The 21082-nt window shown below is 40.7% G+C and overlaps 1 protein-coding gene across 1 annotated transcript in view; it reads left to right on the top strand.

Annotated features, from left to right (window-relative positions):
* Positions 1-1452: 1452 nt before the first annotated feature.
* Positions 1453-21082, top strand: part of lama4 (laminin, alpha 4) — a 40472-nt gene continuing 20842 nt past the window's right edge. Inside the window, exons 1-13 of the mRNA XM_023296971.3 lie at positions 1453-1990; positions 11077-11178; positions 11268-11395; positions 11491-11571; positions 12590-12804; positions 13407-13507; positions 15659-15839; positions 16286-16369; positions 16463-16614; positions 17660-17770; positions 18121-18232; positions 18437-18601; positions 19846-20039. Coding sequence (XP_023152739.2) covers positions 1883-1990; positions 11077-11178; positions 11268-11395; positions 11491-11571; positions 12590-12804; positions 13407-13507; positions 15659-15839; positions 16286-16369; positions 16463-16614; positions 17660-17770; positions 18121-18232; positions 18437-18601; positions 19846-20039 — 1734 coding nt within the window. The 5' untranslated portion in view covers positions 1453-1882. The remainder of the gene's footprint in view (positions 1991-11076; positions 11179-11267; positions 11396-11490; positions 11572-12589; positions 12805-13406; positions 13508-15658; positions 15840-16285; positions 16370-16462; positions 16615-17659; positions 17771-18120; positions 18233-18436; positions 18602-19845; positions 20040-21082) is intronic.

Below are 21082 nucleotides of genomic sequence, written 5' to 3'. Positions count from 1 at the left end.
CATTAGACTACAGATTCATGCATTTATGTCTGACATTCAGGAGTTTTCTTCAGTCTATAGACTTAGCCTGCCTGTTGAAAAATGACACCTAAGGGTCCCCAGTGCATCTAAATGTGACACTAAGGCACCCTGACAAAGTGGCCATATGTGATGAGTTGGGAGTTAGACTGGGTTCTTTAATTCCAACTTCTATATCTTCAAAATTATGCCATTGGAAGTCACTTAAAATCTTACTTTTCCAGTAGATGCACAAATAGTTAATATCACTAGACTGCTATATTGGCTCTATAGGTCAAGCTTACTTTGCAGTTTCCACCTGTACATTAAATGGAAATACTCCAGGTTGGAATAAACTGGAATTATCCTTTAGTAGCACAATGGGTGCTCCCTTTTAACATCTGGGTGGTTCCATTGTGCTATCACACCTTTAATCATTGACTCTGTGTGACTTAATATATAACTGAACTGTTAATGTGTTCTTGTAAAAAAAAAAAGTGACAGAAATGTCTTATATATAGATTCTATAGGGGATGTTCTACTGTATCACCATCAGCTCTCAGTTGTCAGTCAACCTCTTCCATGGGAACGCCCTCTGTGGCTTGATGCTTTGCTGGTTTTTCCACAAATCTGTCCAAGACTGGTCTTTTGAAAACTGGAAAAGTAACTGCAGCACTATTAAAGTGAGCAGAATTCTTTTTTTATTATTATTATTATTATTATTATTATTATTATTATTATTATTTAGATGACCGTGGTTCTGTCCAGGTTGGTAAATATAGAGGTGTCTGAGGCCTTCTTGTTTTTTGGTCTTGTGTGGATGACATCTCTGCCATACATAACTGGAATGTGACAACCTGTTTATTAGTCACTTGAGACACAGAACTTCCACATGGTCCTGCAGGCTAGAGTCGCATAACTTGGACGTATTTGGAACTGCCTACAACATGGTCTTTGTGGAGACATGCGTTACCCGCAGAGTCATGAGTTTCAGCACGTGCATCAGTAACCGTTGAAGTGGCCTTTACAGTTTCCAGCAGCTTGCATCTTGAGGGAAATGCTGTTTTTAGACCTTGACAATACCTCCTTTGTGCTGAGAGTGTCGCGCCAAGGCTCTTTCCTGTTCATAGCCTCACACGGTATCTGTAAATTTAGCAGCTTTTGATGATCCCAACTTCAGACGACAAACAGAAAGCCCATGTCTGGGACTGCGAGGTGGAGCTGAGGCCAGGATATCGGAGCAGCTGTTTGTTTTCTGCCTGTGGAGTGCAGAGTGAGTGTTGAAGCTTTAGACCCTCTGCCCACCCTGGCCGGACAGAGGAGGGAGTTTAGGGGTGAGATCAGCAGAGGGAGGGGTGCTGCCTGTTGAGCCCAAGGTGAAAAGGGTGCCATGGTCCTGCAAATGGAGACGAGGGGCTGAATCTGACTCTGCAAGTTGGGTTGGGTTTGGAGGGGAGGGGTGTAGGCGGCTTGGATGGGTGCACTGTCTGCCTCGAGCCTGTTGAAGAGACAGACAGTTGCTCATTTGTCTGCTGTCCTTTCTCTCTCGTTCTTACTGTCAGTTTCCAGCCTTCCCATCTGTATGTGATTTGGACACAGGCTCAGGGGAGAGGCAAGTCCGCTAGGGGAGAAGAATCAGAGCAGGGAGGGAGTGAGAGAGGAGAGTGAGAAAGAGAGAGAGAGAGAGAAAGGGAGGAAGTCCACACAAGTTTGTTTTACGGGACTCAGCCCTGGCCGGGACGAGGGGCAGTGCTGCATCTGGACGTCAGGGAAAAGTGAAGCCGACCGGTGCAGCCGAGCAAAGAGGAGCTGCCCAGAGACTTTTCCCAACGGCCAGGAGACGCTGACGGAGAGAGAAGGGAATCACTGGGCAAAAAACGCAAACATGGCTGCTATATCTCTGTCCTGCCTCTGCCTTCTCTGCATCCTCTCAGGGACTGTCTATCCAGCTTCTGCCGCCAGGCTTGGGGAACAGCAACAGTCAGTGCTGAAAGTAAGATAGATTATTATTTTTTTGGCTGGTATAACTGTGCACTCTAGCAACAGCTATGTTTGACTCTCTGCCTGCTGTACATTTACATAATGAAGCTCAAGCTCACACATACACACTGTTAGACTGTCATGGATGAGGCCGATTTCCAAGCGTTTTGGGAGTTTGAGAGCTCTCTGGGGACTCTATCTGGACATTGAAACTTTACAACAGTGCCGCTTTGTGTTCACACATGTATGTGTTTGTGTCATCAGAGGTACCCCGAGGCTAAAACTCAGATGGGCTCTGAGTTACTGTCTCCACTGTTGTCATGCCCCTCCTGCCCCTCCCTGACAGCTCCCTAATGGAAACCAGCTGCCAAATGTTGAGCAACAACCCAGAGAGACAGAGAAAGAGCACAATAGGCAGTAAGGGCATGAGAAGCCATTAATGACTGCTGGTACACAGACCACAGATCCCTTAGATTCACATAGCTACACTGGGCCCTAACCTCACAGGCTCAACTTAACAAAACATAGTATTTTCATTAAAAAATTAACAAAGTTTCCTAGTTGACACCACACAGTGTATGCCATAATTGCATTCACGTTGACAGATGCATAAAGCCAGATTACAAAAGTTGTGCCATATGGACATTTCAATTATTTAGCAAAAGGCAAGGCAGGAAAGCAAGAACTTTAGTCACAAGTTTGGTTTGGAAGGAAGATCTTCAGTCTCCTCTATGTCATGATGATACTCAGGCCACTATTTATTTGGCTGTAGTGTCAAAAAATACACCAGTTGCTCTTCTTTTGTTGCAATCTTAACAGAAAAGCAGCTCAGAGTGTGTTTCATAACTCTGGTGTAAAAACGAAACTCTGAAACTGTAACCTTTATCATCAAAACAAACTTGATGTCACAGCCAAGCAAAGACAGCCAAAGCTGTCTCCAAACCAATAAATACTCCAGACTTTAATAGAACTCTTCTAAATTTCTAAAGGCCTGACTTGTCTACGGCAGGGATTAAACTGGAAATGTAACCACAATGCCATGCTAGATGCCACATAAAGACTGCTAGAGCTGTGAATGGTCATTTACTGTGTTTACACACCTCATCCGATGCTGTAACCTGTCTTTTTCTTAGTTACAGAAGACAAAGCTGCAGTTTCACTAGTCCCTAGTGGCCATTAAAAGCCTTAATTAGCAAGGCTTCCCACTAGTATTCTAGCACTGCTCCACCAGTCACATTGGAAGGTCAATGCTTAAGTATAAATCAGCCGGAGGTGTCTTTGGTGTCACCTCCATTACCCATATAACATCGTAACCCTTTGTGTTGAACATAAATCCACCTTCGTCCAGCCGAACATCCTGAGGAATTGCTCTCATGTTGAAAGATTACGCACCTCAAGACTTAGGGCCAACTGGGTGTGGATGGTTGGAGTATTGGCTAGACATTTAGTGTGTCTGTTCTTTGTTCACATCCCACACAAATCGGCAAATGATGTAACCGCAAGCTTTTCTTAACTTACTAACCATATTTGTGGTTGCCAAACAAAACTAATTCAGAAAGCAAGGGTTTTGTAAAGGCGAGTGGCACTGTAGGTGAAAAACAGTTTTACATAGATTAGAGTTTTGCAGAGTTAACCAAGTTGTTTTTGTCTTGCAATGAGGTTAACTTAGTCTGAACAAAGCCACACTAAATGCTTCACTTTATGGGAACGTCTTGGTTGCCAGACTTTAATATGCACAGTCCTAATGTGCCGATGCATACATTCAAAATTAACAGTACTCGTATTTATGATGCGACTGATTGGTTTAAACACCTTTCTTGTAGAATCTGAACCCATATTCTTAGAAGTAGAAGAACTTGGAGCATCTTTTGGGGTTTCTTTACATTGCCAGTGTGGAGGAAATTAATTTTGAGTCATAAGAGCACCCTGTTCTCTGAATGGAGTTGCTAAAAGTCCCTCCAGGAACCCTCAAACAAACAAGAGTTCTTGAATATCCCCAGAGTTCCTTGAGAATCTCCTATTTCTAATGCTACGTGTCCACTAGATGCGTTTTTCCTGCATGTAGATGTGCCGCATCTGTAAATCGCCCGCTTGGTGGGCGTGTATTTGAAGCCTGAAACCGATGTTCAGCTCCTGCTGACCTTCTTCCTGAACCATCCTGCCTGCCTCTGATTGGACCAACGCATCGACTTGGGAGCTGTCTGCTCCTGGATTTGAAGTCGGACCAACATGGCAACTCAGCCGCAAACTTTCTCTTTTATTACGAAAACAGTTCAGCCAAAAGCATTTCTGAAAGTATTTTAGGCGTGAAATAACCTGTGCAGTTGCTGAATCTGTCCTCGTTTTAGTTAACCAACGGCTAGTTTAGACATTTGACGAAAGTTTCGCGACGCTTCAGACCTCCACGCGCCGCATCGAATTTGCGTAAAGTAGAAGTCAAGCCTACTTTATGCAAATGAACTGTGGCCTGCTCCGGGGAGACGCAACCAAACCAGCATGCAAAGCGGTGCGTTTCACATAGACAATGAATGGGATCCAAGAAATTGCCGGATCTAGTGGGCACTTACCTTTAGAGAGCATCTTGGTCACCTGATATTTATGGTAAATTTACTATTACTGCAATTAATTGAAGCAAAGTATCAGGCCATAGGTGAGTTATAACTTTCCTTTTTACAGAAATGTTCTGTAATACTGTGACCATCATTATATGGATGCTCATTTAGAATTCAGAACTGATCAGCATAATAAAATCTGTTGGCTGTAGATCAAAATTGTCCTCGTAAATGTGAGCATATTTAAACCCCAAAATTGGCAAGGCTAAACCAGAGCAATTTCCACCTCATATACTTGTTTGTTATATATACATATGTTTATTTCCCTGAGTTTTCTCTGAGCTGACGGTCCCCTGAGACGAGGCCTGGCCCCCACAGCCAGACGGTCTCTGCAGAGTTATTGAGTTAGGATGAGGTTCTCATGACCCGGGATCTGTCCCATCCTGAGGATGTTCACAGGAGTTAGCCTGACTAAATCCAGTGTCTGAGCCTTCAAGGTCGATAAAAATACAGCAGCTCAAAGCGGAAATGAGATTCAACCTTTGAGCTTCTACATTTAATCCTCTTAATTCCCCCAAAATGGTAAAACTCCGCAAACAAGCAGATGTACAGCAGACATAAGCAATAGCAGATAAAAGTTATCTTCCAGCTGTCATACAGGCTTCCCATACATACACGCACCACAGGGAGATGGTGGGCTTCACAGTTCTGGATCTACATGACCAGAGCGGCTGCAGACTTTGGACAAAGCTCATCTGTGGAGCCAAATCCTGTTTTTGTGCTTGATACCAGCTCTGTATCGCAGAGATAGAGACATACGGTCAACACACAGGAAATACACAGATGCCAGAGCAGAAAAAGCGATTGAATCATTGGAAAAGCTGCATCTCTTGAAAACAGAGAGCAGCTATATCACATGTTGAATGCCAGCTTTGTTCTCCACTGTAGAAAGCGCAGTGGGAGGGCCGTGGAAATAGTTCACATTGCTGAGTGTGCTCACAGCTGGCAGAGGGCTTCAGATGTCCATTGTTTCTGTATATCATCATGTATGAAAATCTTAATCCAATTTTCAGATTCATCACAAGTGAAATGAGACTTAAAATAGTTAATGAACAATTATAGAAAACACTTATTTGCTGTCTTTATGAGAGATGGAATGACTAGACTGAAATCCCTTTTGTTGATTGATGAGCTAGAGTCAGGACTAGTTGGCCTAGTTTTGAAAAGTTGAGTACCTGGCTATGTCCAAAACTAGTGACTAATAATCCTAATGTTTGTATCTTATTTGCTTCACCCAGTAGCCATTAAACCGGAAATCTCCATGAGTGCCTTTCTATGCACACCAGCATCCCGGTTATGAGTTATGAGCATATCCTGCTTCAGACAAATTTAGAATATGGTGTTTACATGGAGTACAGCAAATATGTTTTTTTTTCCCAAGCCATAGTATCGTCCAAACTGGGAAGTTGTGGGAAATATTGCTTGATTTGTGTTTCTGTTCTCTTATTTGCAAGAGCTGTATGCATAATATCTTACCAAATACTTACCTATTTACGCATCCACAAGGTATAGAGCAGTATTAACATTTAGATATTCACTCTCCTTTTGGCCTCCACAAACCCTTAAGGAAAATATCTGGCTATTTAGCACTAAATGCTCCAGTATGTCCACCAGTTTGTCACTAACTCTTATCCACTTCAGGAATTTGCAGGTATTTTAGGGTCGACCAAACCAATGTGTATGTTGCCAGCAGTGTTCCCTGTAATTTTTCATGAGTCTGAGCAAACACACAAACTCCCTGAGCGTCCCTTGGACCACTGTGAGCAACATCAGACGTGTGCACTGTGGTCACACCAGCATCACATCCATTCAAGTTACATGGTTCATTAAAAGAATCAAATTACAGCATTTACATTTCTGTTAAAACACTTTGACAACAGGAGCCAGTTGAAGGCTGCAGTGATTTTAGTGACACTACAATGTATAAGAGTGAAGTTATTGAATATTTGTCTCTCTTTACTGTTGCAGCGGTTTTGCAAATTGCAGACGGACCCTGTTCACTCCATAGACACCAATGTTATTCCAGTAGCTTGAAAGACAGCTACTTTTGATAAAACTGGGCTTGTAGCACATTGTCTGCCTTGCAACAATGGGAAAGAGGCACCGTTTATGTTTTGACAACCTATATCTAATGAGTTATTGATGCTTGAAGTCCGAATCTGTGAATATCTTTCCAACTTTACTGAACTTGGGGCCACTACCACCTAAGGAGTGATATATTTAATTTTGAAAAAAGCATTTAGCCATACTTAAAGCTTTAAGTGCTTTATTAACACGAAACTAAGAATTTTGTATTGTTTTATTATCACAGGTTCTGTCTGAAAAGAGGTGGCATCATTTTAAACAGTGAAATCAAACTAACAAAATGTAATGACCAACCAGTGAGTAATACTGGATTCTGCAAAAACATAAACAACTTTTTTAAAAAAAATCTAAATCTTATCTTAACACAGTTAATGTATTAACTTATTTTTGTGTGTATGCATGTATTTATTGATTTATTTAGTACTGTTAACATATCAGAGTTCTGAGTGAATTTTTCTTAAGATAGGCAAAGGCCATTTATTGATTACATATAGGCCTATTAAATGTTTATTAAAAACTAAAAAGCATTTTAAAAAAAACAATTCAATTCAATTCAATTTTATTTATATAGCACCAATTACAGTCAAATTGTCTCGAGACGCTTTACAGAACCCATATGCCTGAACCCCCAGAGCAAGCCAAAAGGTGACAGTGGCAAGGAAAACACCCTTTTAACAGGGAAAAAACCTCGAGCAGAACCCGGCTCTAATGTGGGGGGACCCATCTGCTGCTGGCCGGGCGGGTTGACTTAGGCATTTATTGAGTCACTAAAATACTGTAGAGTACAGACCACATCAGCATGATTATAAGCATCCTCTGGTAAATGAACAACCAGATACTGATGTCTCTCACCATATGGACTTCAGGAGATGACTGGGGGATGATAAACTGTGACCTACTGGTTGGGTTCTCTCTGTTCTCATGTTTCTTACAGGTTTGTCCCCTGACAGCCAGGTCCTAATGTTTTTTGAGCAACACACCATACTATGACGTTTTTACAATGATGGTTCTACTATGGAACCAGTTTGACATGTTCAGGTGTTCTTTGTGTGAAAACTCAGAGATTTCAGGTATCAGAAGGTGGTTTTCAACTTTCTTTGTTAACTTTCTGCTTCAACTTTAAACTAAATTTCCTTCACTAACCCAGCCCTCTGGACTTCCAGTAAGCTGTGTTCCTATTGGCTGTCCAGGTGGCTGCTTGGTGTTATCAGGAACACCTGAGCAGCTCAGTGTCTTCCTGCTTTATTTAGCTGCAGACAAACATTTCCTCTGTTTCTCTTCACCACAGAACCGGGTTTAGCTCTGTTGCTTTAGTGTGTTCTTTAGGTGTTGGCTTGCAGCTTCCAGCAGTAAAATCATCTTTAATGTGTTTCTTGGTGTGTTTTAGGGCTTTGTACTGGATAGTTGTCTTGGTAAATGTGGTTCTTTAGCTACAGTTAGCACATGGTGCTAATGTGTGCAGTAATTAGTGGATTTGATGCAGCTGAGTTGTGTCTTATTTTGTCTGTTTAATAGAATTGAATTGTATTTAATGTTTAACTCTATTAAACAGACAAAATATTGAATTAGATAATTCAACAAGATACAATACATGTCATTATGAAATTAAACTAAATTTTAAAAATACAAATATTAAAAATTACAGATAAAATATTTTCCACAATTAAACATTTAAAAAATACAATTAAACAAGAAGAATATTAAACATTTTAAAAAATGCAAAACATTTCATTAGATTATTAAACCTTTAATGTATAAACTTATGAGTTGCAAATGATTTTAAGAGCTGCTTTTGTATAATACAGATCATAGTTTAAATTGAGTAACTCGTTTTACATGTGAATAAACTGTACATGCTGGTATCCACACACATGAAAGCACTGCAGAAAGTTACCACAGAAACAAGGATTTGTGTTGATGTTCTTATCTCATTTTTGGCAAGTGTTGAACTTTCAGGTCCAAAGTTTGAATTACAAATATTTATTGCTACGAGTCATCTAAACACAGGAAGAAAAAGTTTATGTCACAAGCTGTTTTGCTGGCTTGAATGGATATACATTCCACTCGTTTTAGAGAAGTCTGAAGACATCCATCTGCTTCATCTCCTGACTCCAACCCTCCACCCCCTGTCCTGTGACCTCCTGTGTATATACTCTGCAGCTGTTTGACCCATCACGCGCTGTCACACAGTTAATAGGTCTGAACCATTTCAAAAACTCTCTTAAGTGGCTTTACAAATGGTAAATAGCAGGCATCTCAATGGTCTTCCTATAAACTTGTGGTTTATTGCTCCTAGAGGCTTGAACTACCATTTGGGACCATTTTAGCTTCCATTCTTTTGTTCCCCTGTTCCTGTGAGTCCCGAACCCACTGGCATCATTAATTGAATTTGTGTGATGTGTTTAACTCACTGAGTGTTTACATGACAGTGACGGATGGCTCTGCTATCAGCGTACATGCTCGGCAGGTCAGGGAGACCCACAGGAAAAGGGATCTGCAGGAAGAATCAGAGCTGCTGTTCACAGGATGTTTCACATTTAGCTGTCTGAATAATTGCGTCTTTGTTCGCAGCCCATCTGTGAATAAATCAAAGGAAAATATGAACCACAAGTGGGCAAAGGCTACCGTACGTCTGTGGAATGTTTCATCTTCTGACTGTTCTGAATGCAAAGCATCAATGTCCAGCTGACTGACTGGAACAACGAGGTCAAACTGTGGAGTTCTTACAGTCTGCTGCAAACAGAGTGCGATTGTACGCCTCATTGAATGGTGCTGCTTCAAAAGATGTTCAGACGTGTGTGCGTGCCTATGTGTGTGTGTGTGTGTGTGTGTGCGTATGTGTGTGCATGCGTGTGTGTGTGTGTGTGCGTGTGTGTGTGTGTGTGTGTGTGTGTGTGTGTGTGTGTGTGTGAGAGACGGCTCTGAACTCTTACATCACACCGTCCTGAGAAGGCCTGGTGAACAAACATCAGACAGGATGTAGGGTTTAACATGACATTCTGTAAAAAGGGAGGATGCTGACATTCAGAAGGGTTTCCTCACAGCTCACACTGTGGAGATTTTCAAAAATGTCGCTCGAAACATTTAGGTCAAAGCTTAAGTTGCAAGTACATGAAGAGTCAAGTTTAAACTGCAAATTACCTTTCAGACACCTTACCCTTTGGGCTTCTGGACATGTGCTTGTTTTAGCAGTCTGTCTGTACCTGAAAAAGCAGTCTTTGCTTTTGATGACCCAGGATGATATTTGCAGCAAAGTAATAAAATAGCTTTGCAAAGGTTTAGAGGACTCATTTGACAGCAGGATTTGAAGTTTATACTTGAGTGTTGTATATCTTTTAGGTTAGTGCTACTGTTGATCATGACTGGTTCAGTATGTGCTTGGTTTTATTTTGCATTTGCTTGAAAATGATATGCCTCTCCTATAGGAGTTCCTCCATTTTTTCTTGATGTTGCGTTCAAGTTATTTTTATTTATATATATATATATATATATATATATATATATATATATATATATATATATCATATATATATATATATCATACTGCAGTGTGAAACATGGTGATAGGAATATTCAAATCTGTCGCTTTTGCTTCTCTGGATTTGGAATTGACTCCACTCTGACCAAGGCGAAGCAACACTCCATTATTCAGACACATGCTGACTCTCTGGTTTACATCTTTGTGGGGAAGGATTCAAACTGCAGCAGAATAAAGAGCCCAAACTCACTTCAAAGCTTTGATTTGAAGACCAAAGACTAAGGAGTGCCGACTGTCATGGACTCTCCTCCACAGTCACTTGACCTCAACCCCACCGAACATTTATAAAGGGACTGGAAGACTGAGAAAGCCAAACATTCCAGACATCACAAGTAGCTCTTTGGAAGTTTTGCAGACAGTTTGTGATGAAATTTACTGCCCTTAGTCATTTTGGTGACTTGCTATTATCTCTACTACCACTATCAAGGCAAAATTCCACAGCAGACTTATCAGTTCTCCATACGATTGAGCCTCAAGGCCATAATGTCAGCTTTGTACAAAAAACATTTTTATTTCAGTCTGTATTTTTAGGCAGTGTGTTTAGTGGAACAGTCAAAAGGAAAAGGAAATTGTACACAAAAGCAAAGATCTCAGCAGCATATAGTCCAGATGCTTCTTCATGCGCTTTGGGGTTACTCAGTTACATGCCAGTTTCTTTTATACTCATATGTAATATGTTTACCTTTGTTTCCATCTGTTTTGAGCTCGAAACAAACCAATCAACTTGCATAGGTCCAAACTGTGTGTTGATGAGCTTTATGCACACTGACTTCTATCTACAGTTATAGCACTCAATTTTTCTATTTTTCTGCTCTGCTTCTAGTCACTTCTTACTTAGAATTTGAATTTCTGTTCCCAATACAGTTGTGCACAAAGGGATTTTTCCTCAGTGAGCAAAACATATGTCTGCCATGTAACTGCAAAGGCCACGCTGACTACTGTGAAGACATCACTGGTGTTTGTATAGTAAGCTTCCTCTATTGCTTTTCACTATTCAAACCTTAAACTATCCAACTGGGCAAAGCATGCCATGAATTTAATGTTTCCCCTTCCAGAACTGCAGGGACCACAGTACAGGGGATTTCTGTGAAATGTGTGAAGATGGATATATGGTGTCTCCCACCCTGGATGGACGGCACACCTGCAAACCCTGCGCCTGCCCCCTCTCCATCCCCTCCAATAAGTAAGCTGGTTTGTTCTTCTTTGTGCAGCCACAAGATTGAATGTTGGCAAGCAGCGTGTAATCTCTGCCATACTTTCCCCTCTGTGTCCGGCCAGTTTCGCAGTGCACTGTGACAGAGGAAGTGCCATTCTGCGGTGCAAGTGCCAAGAGGGCTATGCTGGACATATCTGTGAGAGGTCAGTGCTCAGGAAACTCTGAGCAAGCAATCAAGAAAGCATTTAAATCCACTATAACTGAAATATGCTCTGTGCACATTCATGAAAAACTACAGGTTAGTTTTTGACTGAACTAAGCACAGACCCTGCAGGTGATGTATTTGTGTATCCATTGTAAATTATTGTTTCCAATGTTACATTCGATTTTATTTTATCGGTTCAATAAGAATGAAGCATTAAAAAGGGATTACATAGATGTGACCAAAACAAACAGGAGTAGAATGTTTCAGAACAAAGAACAACACACAAACCCTTCATAGAACAAGACAAACCTGCGAGAACATATAGAACAAGGAAACGTACACCGACACTCCACCTCCTACCCAAAAAATCTGTAGCACACTACACCTAAGTGTCTCTCCGTCTGTAGATTATATAAATCGCAAAGTTTCCAAAGATGGATTTTTCCATAACTTCTTTCCTTGTAATAGGCAGTTATACACTGAACAGGCATAAACATGACGACCACCTGCCTAATATTGTGTTGGTCTCCTTTGTGCTGCTAAAACTCCTCTGACCCAGTGGGGCATGAACACAGAACCTCTGGGAAGTCCTGTGGCACCAGGATGATAGCAGTGAATTCTGTGGGTCCTGTGGGTTGCAGGTGGGAGCTACCAAGATCAGGCTTATCCTGGAACATCCCACAATAATGCTGAATAACATTTGGATCTGGGGAGTTTGGACACCTTAGCTCTGTTGTGTTCCCCGGGTCACTCCTGAGCAGTTTTTGCGGTGTGTCGGGGTGCGTTGTCCTGCTGAGGGTAGCAACTGGCATCAAGGACTGCTGTTCCCGTCAGGGTCGCTTGACCTGCAATGTTTAGGTGGGTGGTAGATGTCAAACATCCACATGAATGTTGGGACTCAATGTTTCCCAGCAGAACGTAGCATTAGAACAAGATAATCAATGTTATTCACTTCACCTGTCAGTGGTCATAATGTTATGACTGATCAGTTTACATGTGCTGTTTTACGCATCCAGGTGTGCTCCTGGTTACTATGGCAACCCGATGGCAATTGGTAATTCCTGCAAGAGGTGCGACTGTAACGGTAACTCCGACCCCAACCTGATCTTCAACGAGTGCCACAACGTGACGGGTCACTGCCAGCACTGCTGGGGAAACACCGCCGGTGCCAACTGCGAGAGGTGTGCCCCGGGTTTCTACGGCGACGCCATCAGCGCCAAGAACTGCCAAGGTGAGGGACACGGGTGAACTCCAACATCCTCAACCGTCGTTCAAGAGATATTTGATCCCTGAAAGTACTGTTGCTGTTTTCTGCTCTGTGAAACCCCAACAATTCAACTTGTGCATCTAAAGCCTGTCACAAAGCTCGATGCACAGTGAAGGCAGGAAGATTAATGAAGTGTGTTGACACAGTTGCTCTGGCTAGCTGTTGTACATTCTTGTCATACACCAAGTGACAGCAGTCATGCATTCTTCCAAGTCAATGTTGTACGACGTGATGGCCTGCTGTATTATGTCACACTGTGTGGGAGTCACAATAAGAATACATCAGAGAAATTGTGTTTTATGACATATTCTTCTTCAGTTAATCTCAGGTGTTTGAAGATAACATATGCTACCAAAGTTTGATTCTCAGTTTAATGTACTTGACAGTGTGTATGCAACCTCAAAGCTGCCCTGTGGAAAAACTAGACAAGGTCACAATTCCACATCAAGGATTACCGTATGCCTTTCGAGGCCCTGCAAGTCCAAAAATAACCCTCTCCACCATACTTGTGACGTAATTTGACCTCTAATGTACTCATCACTGCCTACGTCCTATGTCTCTCCCAGAATGTGAGTGCAACAAATGCGGCACCTCTTCATGCGACGACAGGACAGGAGTGTGTCACTGCAAACCGGGGGTCACTGGACGATACTGTGACCAGTGTGAGGTGAGACAAACCACAAGATTTCTGCAGGGAGGCACAAATATTCACTGCAGAAGTAAGGTTTAAAGGATTACATCAGTTTGTTGCATTACAGGGTGTTCCTTTTTGCAGCTTTGGCCATTCTAAGCTGTAGTCACTGCAGAAAGTATCCACTGTCCCTTATTTGCACACTTTATGGTGTTATAAATTTAAAGTCTAACATTTTTTTTCCCCAGCAATCAATGCTGAATATACTACAATAAAGCGAAAACATATTTTAGATTTTTCTGTAAATTTCCTAAAAATGTGAAACACAAATTTCTCATTTATAAGAATAGTCAGACCCTTTGCTTTGCAATCAAAATTGTGATCAGTTGCCATCTGTTTGCTTTTACTATCTTTGAGATGTCTCTAAAACCTTTTAAACATTTCTACAAAGTATTAAAGAAAGTTTCCTTTGTGACGGCACCGTTTGAAAGAATTTGGAAAGGCAGCACAAAATAGAATTTATTTAAAAGCAACACTAAAACTAGAATAAAATGTTTTTTTCTCAGGAAAATAAAATTGTGTTCACAAAATAAACAGGAGTTACCATTAAATTTGAAGTCCTTAAAGGGCTAAAGCTTCCAAAAGATTGGAGGTACTGCAGAGTTTAAGTGTTGAAAGGAGTTAATATGTCAGTTTAAGTTCAAGCATCAAAAGCTGTGAATACTACATGTCAGTTAAGGAAATCATTGCAATGACATGAAGTTTCAGTTTAAGTGAAGTGTAACCTGCAAAAAGTTGCGTTAAGCTGTTGGACTCTAATTTAAAGAGTATCGAATGACAGGAATTGAAGAGTCTGAGGTAGAACAAGAGATGGAAGCGGTTAAAATGTCATGAGAACAGTCAGAGGTGAATGAAGTTTAAGTAAATGGGTAATATTTCTGCTAAAACGTGAGGGCCAAAGAAACTCAAGTGTCAGTGAAACCTGAAGCAGTTAAAATTGTGGTGGAAGTTTTAGAGATAGTGGCACTGTGTGAACGTAAAACACTGGAATGTGATATGTAAACATTAATGGCATGTGATATAGAGTGTAAGAGCTAAAAGGAGGTGAAATGTCATGAAATCAATAAGCCGTTAGCTGTTAATCGTTTATTTGGAAGAAAAAACTAGGGTAAATTGTAAAATTTTGAATTATCTGTCGTAAACATCAGTATTACAGACTAGTGTTCTTGGACACAACCAGTTGTCCTGCTGCTGTAACCACAGCAGTAACTACAACAAGAATGCAGAAGAAAAGCAACTTGGGTAAAAGTATTAATTAGTCACCGGACAGATACAAGAGAATTTCCAAGACGCTGAACATCTAATGGGACCATCAGACTAGATGCTGTGTTTAATGGAGACAAAACACTGAATATCACCACAAACATGCCATCCACAATTTGAAACATGGTGGTGGCAGCATCACAATGTAGGGATGCTCCTCAGCAGCAGGCCCTGGAAGGCTTGTAAAGGGAGACAGTAAAATGAATGCACCAAAGTATAGGGAACTGTCAAGATCAGTTAATACTTTCTACTAACACTTATTTATATATATATATATATATATATATATATATATATATATATATATATATATATATATATATATATATATATATATATATATATATATATATATATATATATATATATATTTGTGTGTGTGTGTGTGTGTGTGTGTGTGTGTGTGTATTTATATATACGTATTTATATATAGATTTATGTAGTTTGTTTACATGTATATATTGGAATTGTTTTTTATTTAGAAATGTTTTTGTTTTTGTATTTATCAGTCCAATGGCGAGCTTGTTGCATTGGAATTTCAGTCATAATGTGCACTAGCTAGTGTATGTTCTGGTTGACAATAAAGTGGCTATTCTATTCTATTCTATTCTATTCTATTCTATTCTATTCTATTCTATTCTATTCTATTCTATTCTAGTCTATTCTATTCTATTCTAATGCCACTGTTATCAGATGCTAGCACTTGAGATACTGTGCGTGATGTTACCATCATAGAAATGATGGCTAAAAGTACCAAAGTAAGGCCCCAGTTATCCTTTCCATAATGCATAATAATATGTTCAAAATGAACTTGAACAGGCAGACGACTAGAGACTAACAGTGTTCTTCATTCGTGCGATCTAGGAGGGATACTCCGGTTTCTCCAGCTGTCAGGGCTGTCGGAGGTGTGAATGTGGGCCAGCTTCCCATCGCCCCACCTGCCATCCCCTCACTCACAGCTGTCCATGCCGCCCGGGGGCCGGAGGTCGTTACTGCGAGCGCTGCCTCCCAGGATTCTGGGACTACAGCCCCTCCGGCTGCCAGAGTAAGTCATCTGTTCCTATACATGTCAAACATTTTCTTACTCTTCTGAAATAAAGACCGTTTGTCGAAACAGCCAAAGCAGATTCCCAGAGGAAAAGGCTGCGCTGAATGCTTATGTTCCCACACCCACTACTGCAGTAGTGCTCATGATGTCAACGCAGCATCTGCTGGGAGCCTTGACCCTGTGGTCAGAAACTCTCTGCAGAGTTGCATGATATCACCATGCAACCCAAATCTGTATCCATACACAGCTGCTAAAATACTCAGTCCCACACAAGAGAGACCACAGGACAGATGTGCAGGCATCACGCCAAATGACCATCTGTGGGTCTTCGTATACGTTTGATAACTGCGTCGACTTGCTTCCAGTCATTAAAGAATTTAAAGTGAGGTGCAGAACTTTGTGTTGTGCACTGTGTGATAAAGTGTATCTGTTTTTTTTTATAGAGTGTGACTGTGAGAGTGGCTACTGTGATATGCATACAGGAGAATGTCTGGCCGAGGCTGCAACAGTCAACCTGTGCAACATCAGTAAGGGGAGCACATTCTAATAGCAGACTCCACAACAGAAGAATATAGTGTGAAAAAGAACAAAACACCTACATGTTTTCTGTCTGATTTTAGGCTGTGACGAGTGTATTTGGCATCTGATTGGGGACTTGCGTCTGTCCAATAAGACACTGGACCAGCTTAAGGTTGGAGTGTTAAATATCTCCACTGGCGCTGCTGCTAACGACAGGCTCAAATATTACAACTACACTGCTCATCGACTGCAGGTACATGTAAAAGAATAAGCGAAATGTAAATACAAGGTAACAGCGGAATGCATCATCTATGAAGACAAATTAAAGCTGCACGAGTTAAACATTTCATATGAACAGTGCAGCAAAGCAGTATGTGTAATATGAAATAGGTTGCTAATGTTTGCGAACGCACAGAGATTTATCACCTACCTGTGCAGCTACCTCCACATGTGTGCAGAGTTTTAACATATTTCAGCTCCTTATCTTATCTGACTGTGTAAAAAGCCCTGGCAAAAACAAATCTAACAAATCTTAATAGAAGAGCAAAATATCTTTAAATATTTTTCAGAGAAGGAATGAATCTGTGCACAACTTTGAATTGTATCAAAGTATGACGAGCATGCATTGAACTATTGTAAATGGTTTTAGTTCAGGTTTTCTATTCTTCATCTATAGTTTTAACTAAGGATTTGGGGGAAAAAAATGCTCAAACAGCAGGACATGAGCTCTTAAAAAGTCTTTTATTGGTAGAAGCAGAAGAAATGTGAAGTTGGGAACAGAAAAAAAAGTCGAGACAGTCATTAATATACAGTAGATATCTCTTAGAGAGATGATACCCTTCTGCTTCCAATTTGTGAATTAGGTCCTCTAGAGCTACTGTAAACACATGATTAGAGCATGTTGGGGTTTCCAGATTATTTAGGTTTTACGATAAACAATTTTACTTTACCATAATATTGGGCATATGTTCATCACGCTACCAGAAAGACACCTTCAAATCAGTGCTGATGTTGCTTTTTGACAGATTTATGTTTAAACAGGTAATAATTTGCAAAAATATTTTCTATCTAGTATTTCATCTTGGTGTAGAGTTTTGTCCTCAAGTAAGGAAAAAGTTTCCTGACTTTTAAGACAGATTTAAATGTAAAGTTAAAGGGAACTTACACTACCACGTTGGCCTGTCTCTTTGGGAGGAATATTTTTCTTTAAAAATCTTGATGCTATGATAAGTTTTTTTTACTATTTTCTAATTCACTGGAATGCGATTTGATAAAGTAACTAATTGCTTTGCTTCCAGACTCAGTTTCAAAACTGGAGAAACAAGTCATCCATGATGAAGGCCCAGACTGGTGAGCTGGAGGAGGCTACAGACGCTGTGGTGCTGGACATCAAGCAGATGGGAGAGTCGGTCAGCAAAGTCTTCGTTTTCCAATTAGTCGAGACAATTTAAGCTGATGTTTTGTCATAGCAATGCATCTGAATTCTAGCTGTCCAATCATCTGCTACTTAGTAATAACCAGATACAAACTACTATATACAAAGTGACTTTGTTGTATATGCTTCCATTGAATCCTGTGAATTCTTTACACAGCACAGGATGGACAACATAACACAGCATGCAAAGATAGGCTAAGATGTCTTAGCTATTTAGACTTTCTCTAATGTTTATAATACACACCTTAGAGTTCCAAACTAGACTTCTTGGCACCTGACTTCAGCCACTGATTGGTGTCATTGATGGTTGTTGTTGTTTTCCAGGAGAGTGTGGTGAAGAATCTGGGCAACAAGTTGGATGACGACACTCTGGAGACCTTCACCCTGGCTGAGCAGCTCAGCACAAATCTCACCGACCTCAACATACGTATTGAAGGTACCAAACAGCTATGCTCACATACAGCTTTAAAAGTGCAAGTTAAATTTTCCGTAGTTAATAGTTCATCTGACAGTTCTGTATGGGTACGTCTGATAAAAAATGGCGAATCACTGTAGTAAGAAATCCAAGGGACCAGTAAAATAAAACAGAGAGTGAGACGCAATGCAGTCTGAAGGTGTTCGTGCATGTGTTTGTGCACAGAGATGATCCATGACTGGGAGCTGTACAGCGTTCACCAGGATGTGGATCCAGAGGTGGTCAGAAGAAACACTGAGGCGGCTGAGGAGATGGTAGCCTGGATGAGGACACTGAACCTGTCGCCACGAGTGCCTATCGCCATCGACGAATCAGAGGAGGCCCACGACTGTGAGCAGATATAGACAGAGTGCAAACACAGCCTGCAAAGTGCACCAACATAATGATTCTTATGTACTGATGAAATTGTTGTCCTCTATTATTTTTACATTATTGGATGAAAGGTTATGCAGCCATGAGGAGAAACACAAGTGTTTTACACAGCATATTTAAAACACATTTGACATATATTTAGTGAACAGTGTTCAGTCTTTGGAAAACAGCTTAGTATCCTTAAATTAAGAGGCTAGTTAAAGTAAGCTTTTGTTTGTTGAATACTGTGACAGTTACAGAATAAAGGCAAATGTAATATAGCAAAAGATATAAAATAGAGAATAGTTAAAATGCTGCAAACACACTCAGTTGTAGAGCATCATCTATCTGTCTTTGATTATTTTAGTGAATGTTTTGCTGATTTTGGTCAGACTGAACAAAGGAAGTCTGTAGCAACAAAACTGCTCAGAGTACTGATATGAACAAGAATGTGTTTTCATTCTTATGACTTCAAATTTTGTGGAAGAGAAATAGAAATCTGTTATAGCTACTCTATGCCTGTGCAAAAAATACCTAGTGAGACAACTAGACCTATGTGTACAGCAGCAAAACTTGGATCATGTAGGCACAGTAGTCAAAATACTAACTTGCACATTGTTCATGATAAAAATGTTTAAATGGTGCACCGCCATCTTAGTTTAGCATGTTAGAGAGTTAGCAGTCGGTTATTAGCACTAAAACTGGAATGCAACTGAGGCTGATGAGAATATTATTAGTTTTTCAGGTATTTGATGACAAAAACGTTGAGATTTCGAAGAGCATATGATGAGGTGGATCTGGATCAAATGTAAGCTGAATGTAATCTCGAGACATTTCACTCTGAATTTAAAATTTAAACCTACATGCAGCACTAGAGTCAGAAGGCCTTTAAATCTGATGCATTATCTGGAAGCTGACCGGCTCTGCCATGGTCTTGCTTTGTAAAGACATAAATTCAACTCTTTTTATGATTGAAACATATCAAGCCACCTGCTGAAATTTTAAGAGCAAAGAAATGCAAACATTCAAAGTTTAAGGAGAAATCATTACTGTGTTACCTAGAACATAGCAGACACAGTCAAAATTTGGATACGCAATGTAGTCACTGCTGTGGACCAACTACAAACCCATATTTTTGGGCCAGACATCTACAGTAGCAACTGCCCAGTCACTCAGATGTGACAATAATGATGAGGACGTCATGTCTCTGGTTGTGTTTTCAGTGCTGAGGCGCATCCGTCAGTTGGAGAAGAAGCTGATGATGACGGACGGCCGCCTCCCGTCCGTCAGGGAGGTAATATCTCGACTCTCCAGCAGGCTGTCGGATGCTCGTGGATTTCTCCTGAAAGCATCCAGCACTGTACAGGAGGCCGAGGACAAGAACAGAGCCAGCGTCCTCAAATTCCAGAGGAAAGAGGTGATTTTTCAGAAACCCCCTTCAGCTCCAGAAACTCCCCTCGTTCATCTTTCTCCCAACACTCCTCAGTAGTTCTGTCAGCATAAATGCATTAGTATAAAGTTCTGTTAAAGAGCTCACATAGAGTTCCTCCTCTAAGTGCTGTCTGCTTTAACTCCATTCGCCATGTTTGAAACAGCGTTGAGTCGTGCTTTATCATAGGAGGATCCTCTGTCTGCACAGTTGCATTGAGAGTGATCTGGTTGTAGTTTGCCTGGCATGTCAGAGAGGTCTATTACTTGTGGTATTTAAGTGCTGAGAGCAGAAACACAACCATATGTGGGAGCTTTGGACTGTTACATTAGGAGGAGGCCCGCACAGGGGGAGAAGCAGTGCTGCAACGCCAAAAAAATTTTCCCATGACAATATCCAGAGCCCACACAGAAACATCGCTTCACCTTCCCGTGGTGCAGCCGGCAATTCACAGAATCATAACTGTAGAGAAGAGATTCATGTTACTGTCGAAGAGAAAAAACAAAATACTGACAAGCATTTAGACTGATCTGCAAATATCATGCTGTATATGTCATAGATGGCCGGACAGATAGCAGAAGGATCATTTAGAAATCTTGGCAGGAGTATTTACCTTATATCTGCTTTAATATAAGCAAAGATGTAAGTTATATTAATATACATCAATGGATCTGCAACCTCTTTTGCAACCCTGAAAGCCCTGACAGATCACAACGTAAAACAGCAACAGAAGTGCTGTTTCAAAGAGTAAAACTGTATTAAAATTATAAATGCAAAACAGGGATCTTTCAGTGTACATTTTGCATTTGTTGTAGTATTTACTGCATCAAAACTCTGTGCTGTAAAATGTGCAGCTTGTTAGCAGCAGGTCAGAAAACGTGTCAGTGGGGACATCCATTTGAATTGTGCTGTGAGTCTCATAGATGATATTTGTAAAATTAAAAGATAACTTTGCAAGTTGCATTGTAACTTTCTCCATAAGCTAGCCTGAGCCGCTGAAGACTGAGATGAGTAGATAGACTGGTCGCATT

Source organism: Amphiprion ocellaris, chromosome 12 (genome assembly GCF_022539595.1).
Source record: "Amphiprion ocellaris isolate individual 3 ecotype Okinawa chromosome 12, ASM2253959v1, whole genome shotgun sequence".
Lineage (NCBI taxonomy): Eukaryota > Metazoa > Chordata > Actinopteri > Pomacentridae > Amphiprion > Amphiprion ocellaris.
Note: the sequence above shows the minus strand (reverse complement) of the source record. Positions and strands in the feature narration are given on the sequence as shown.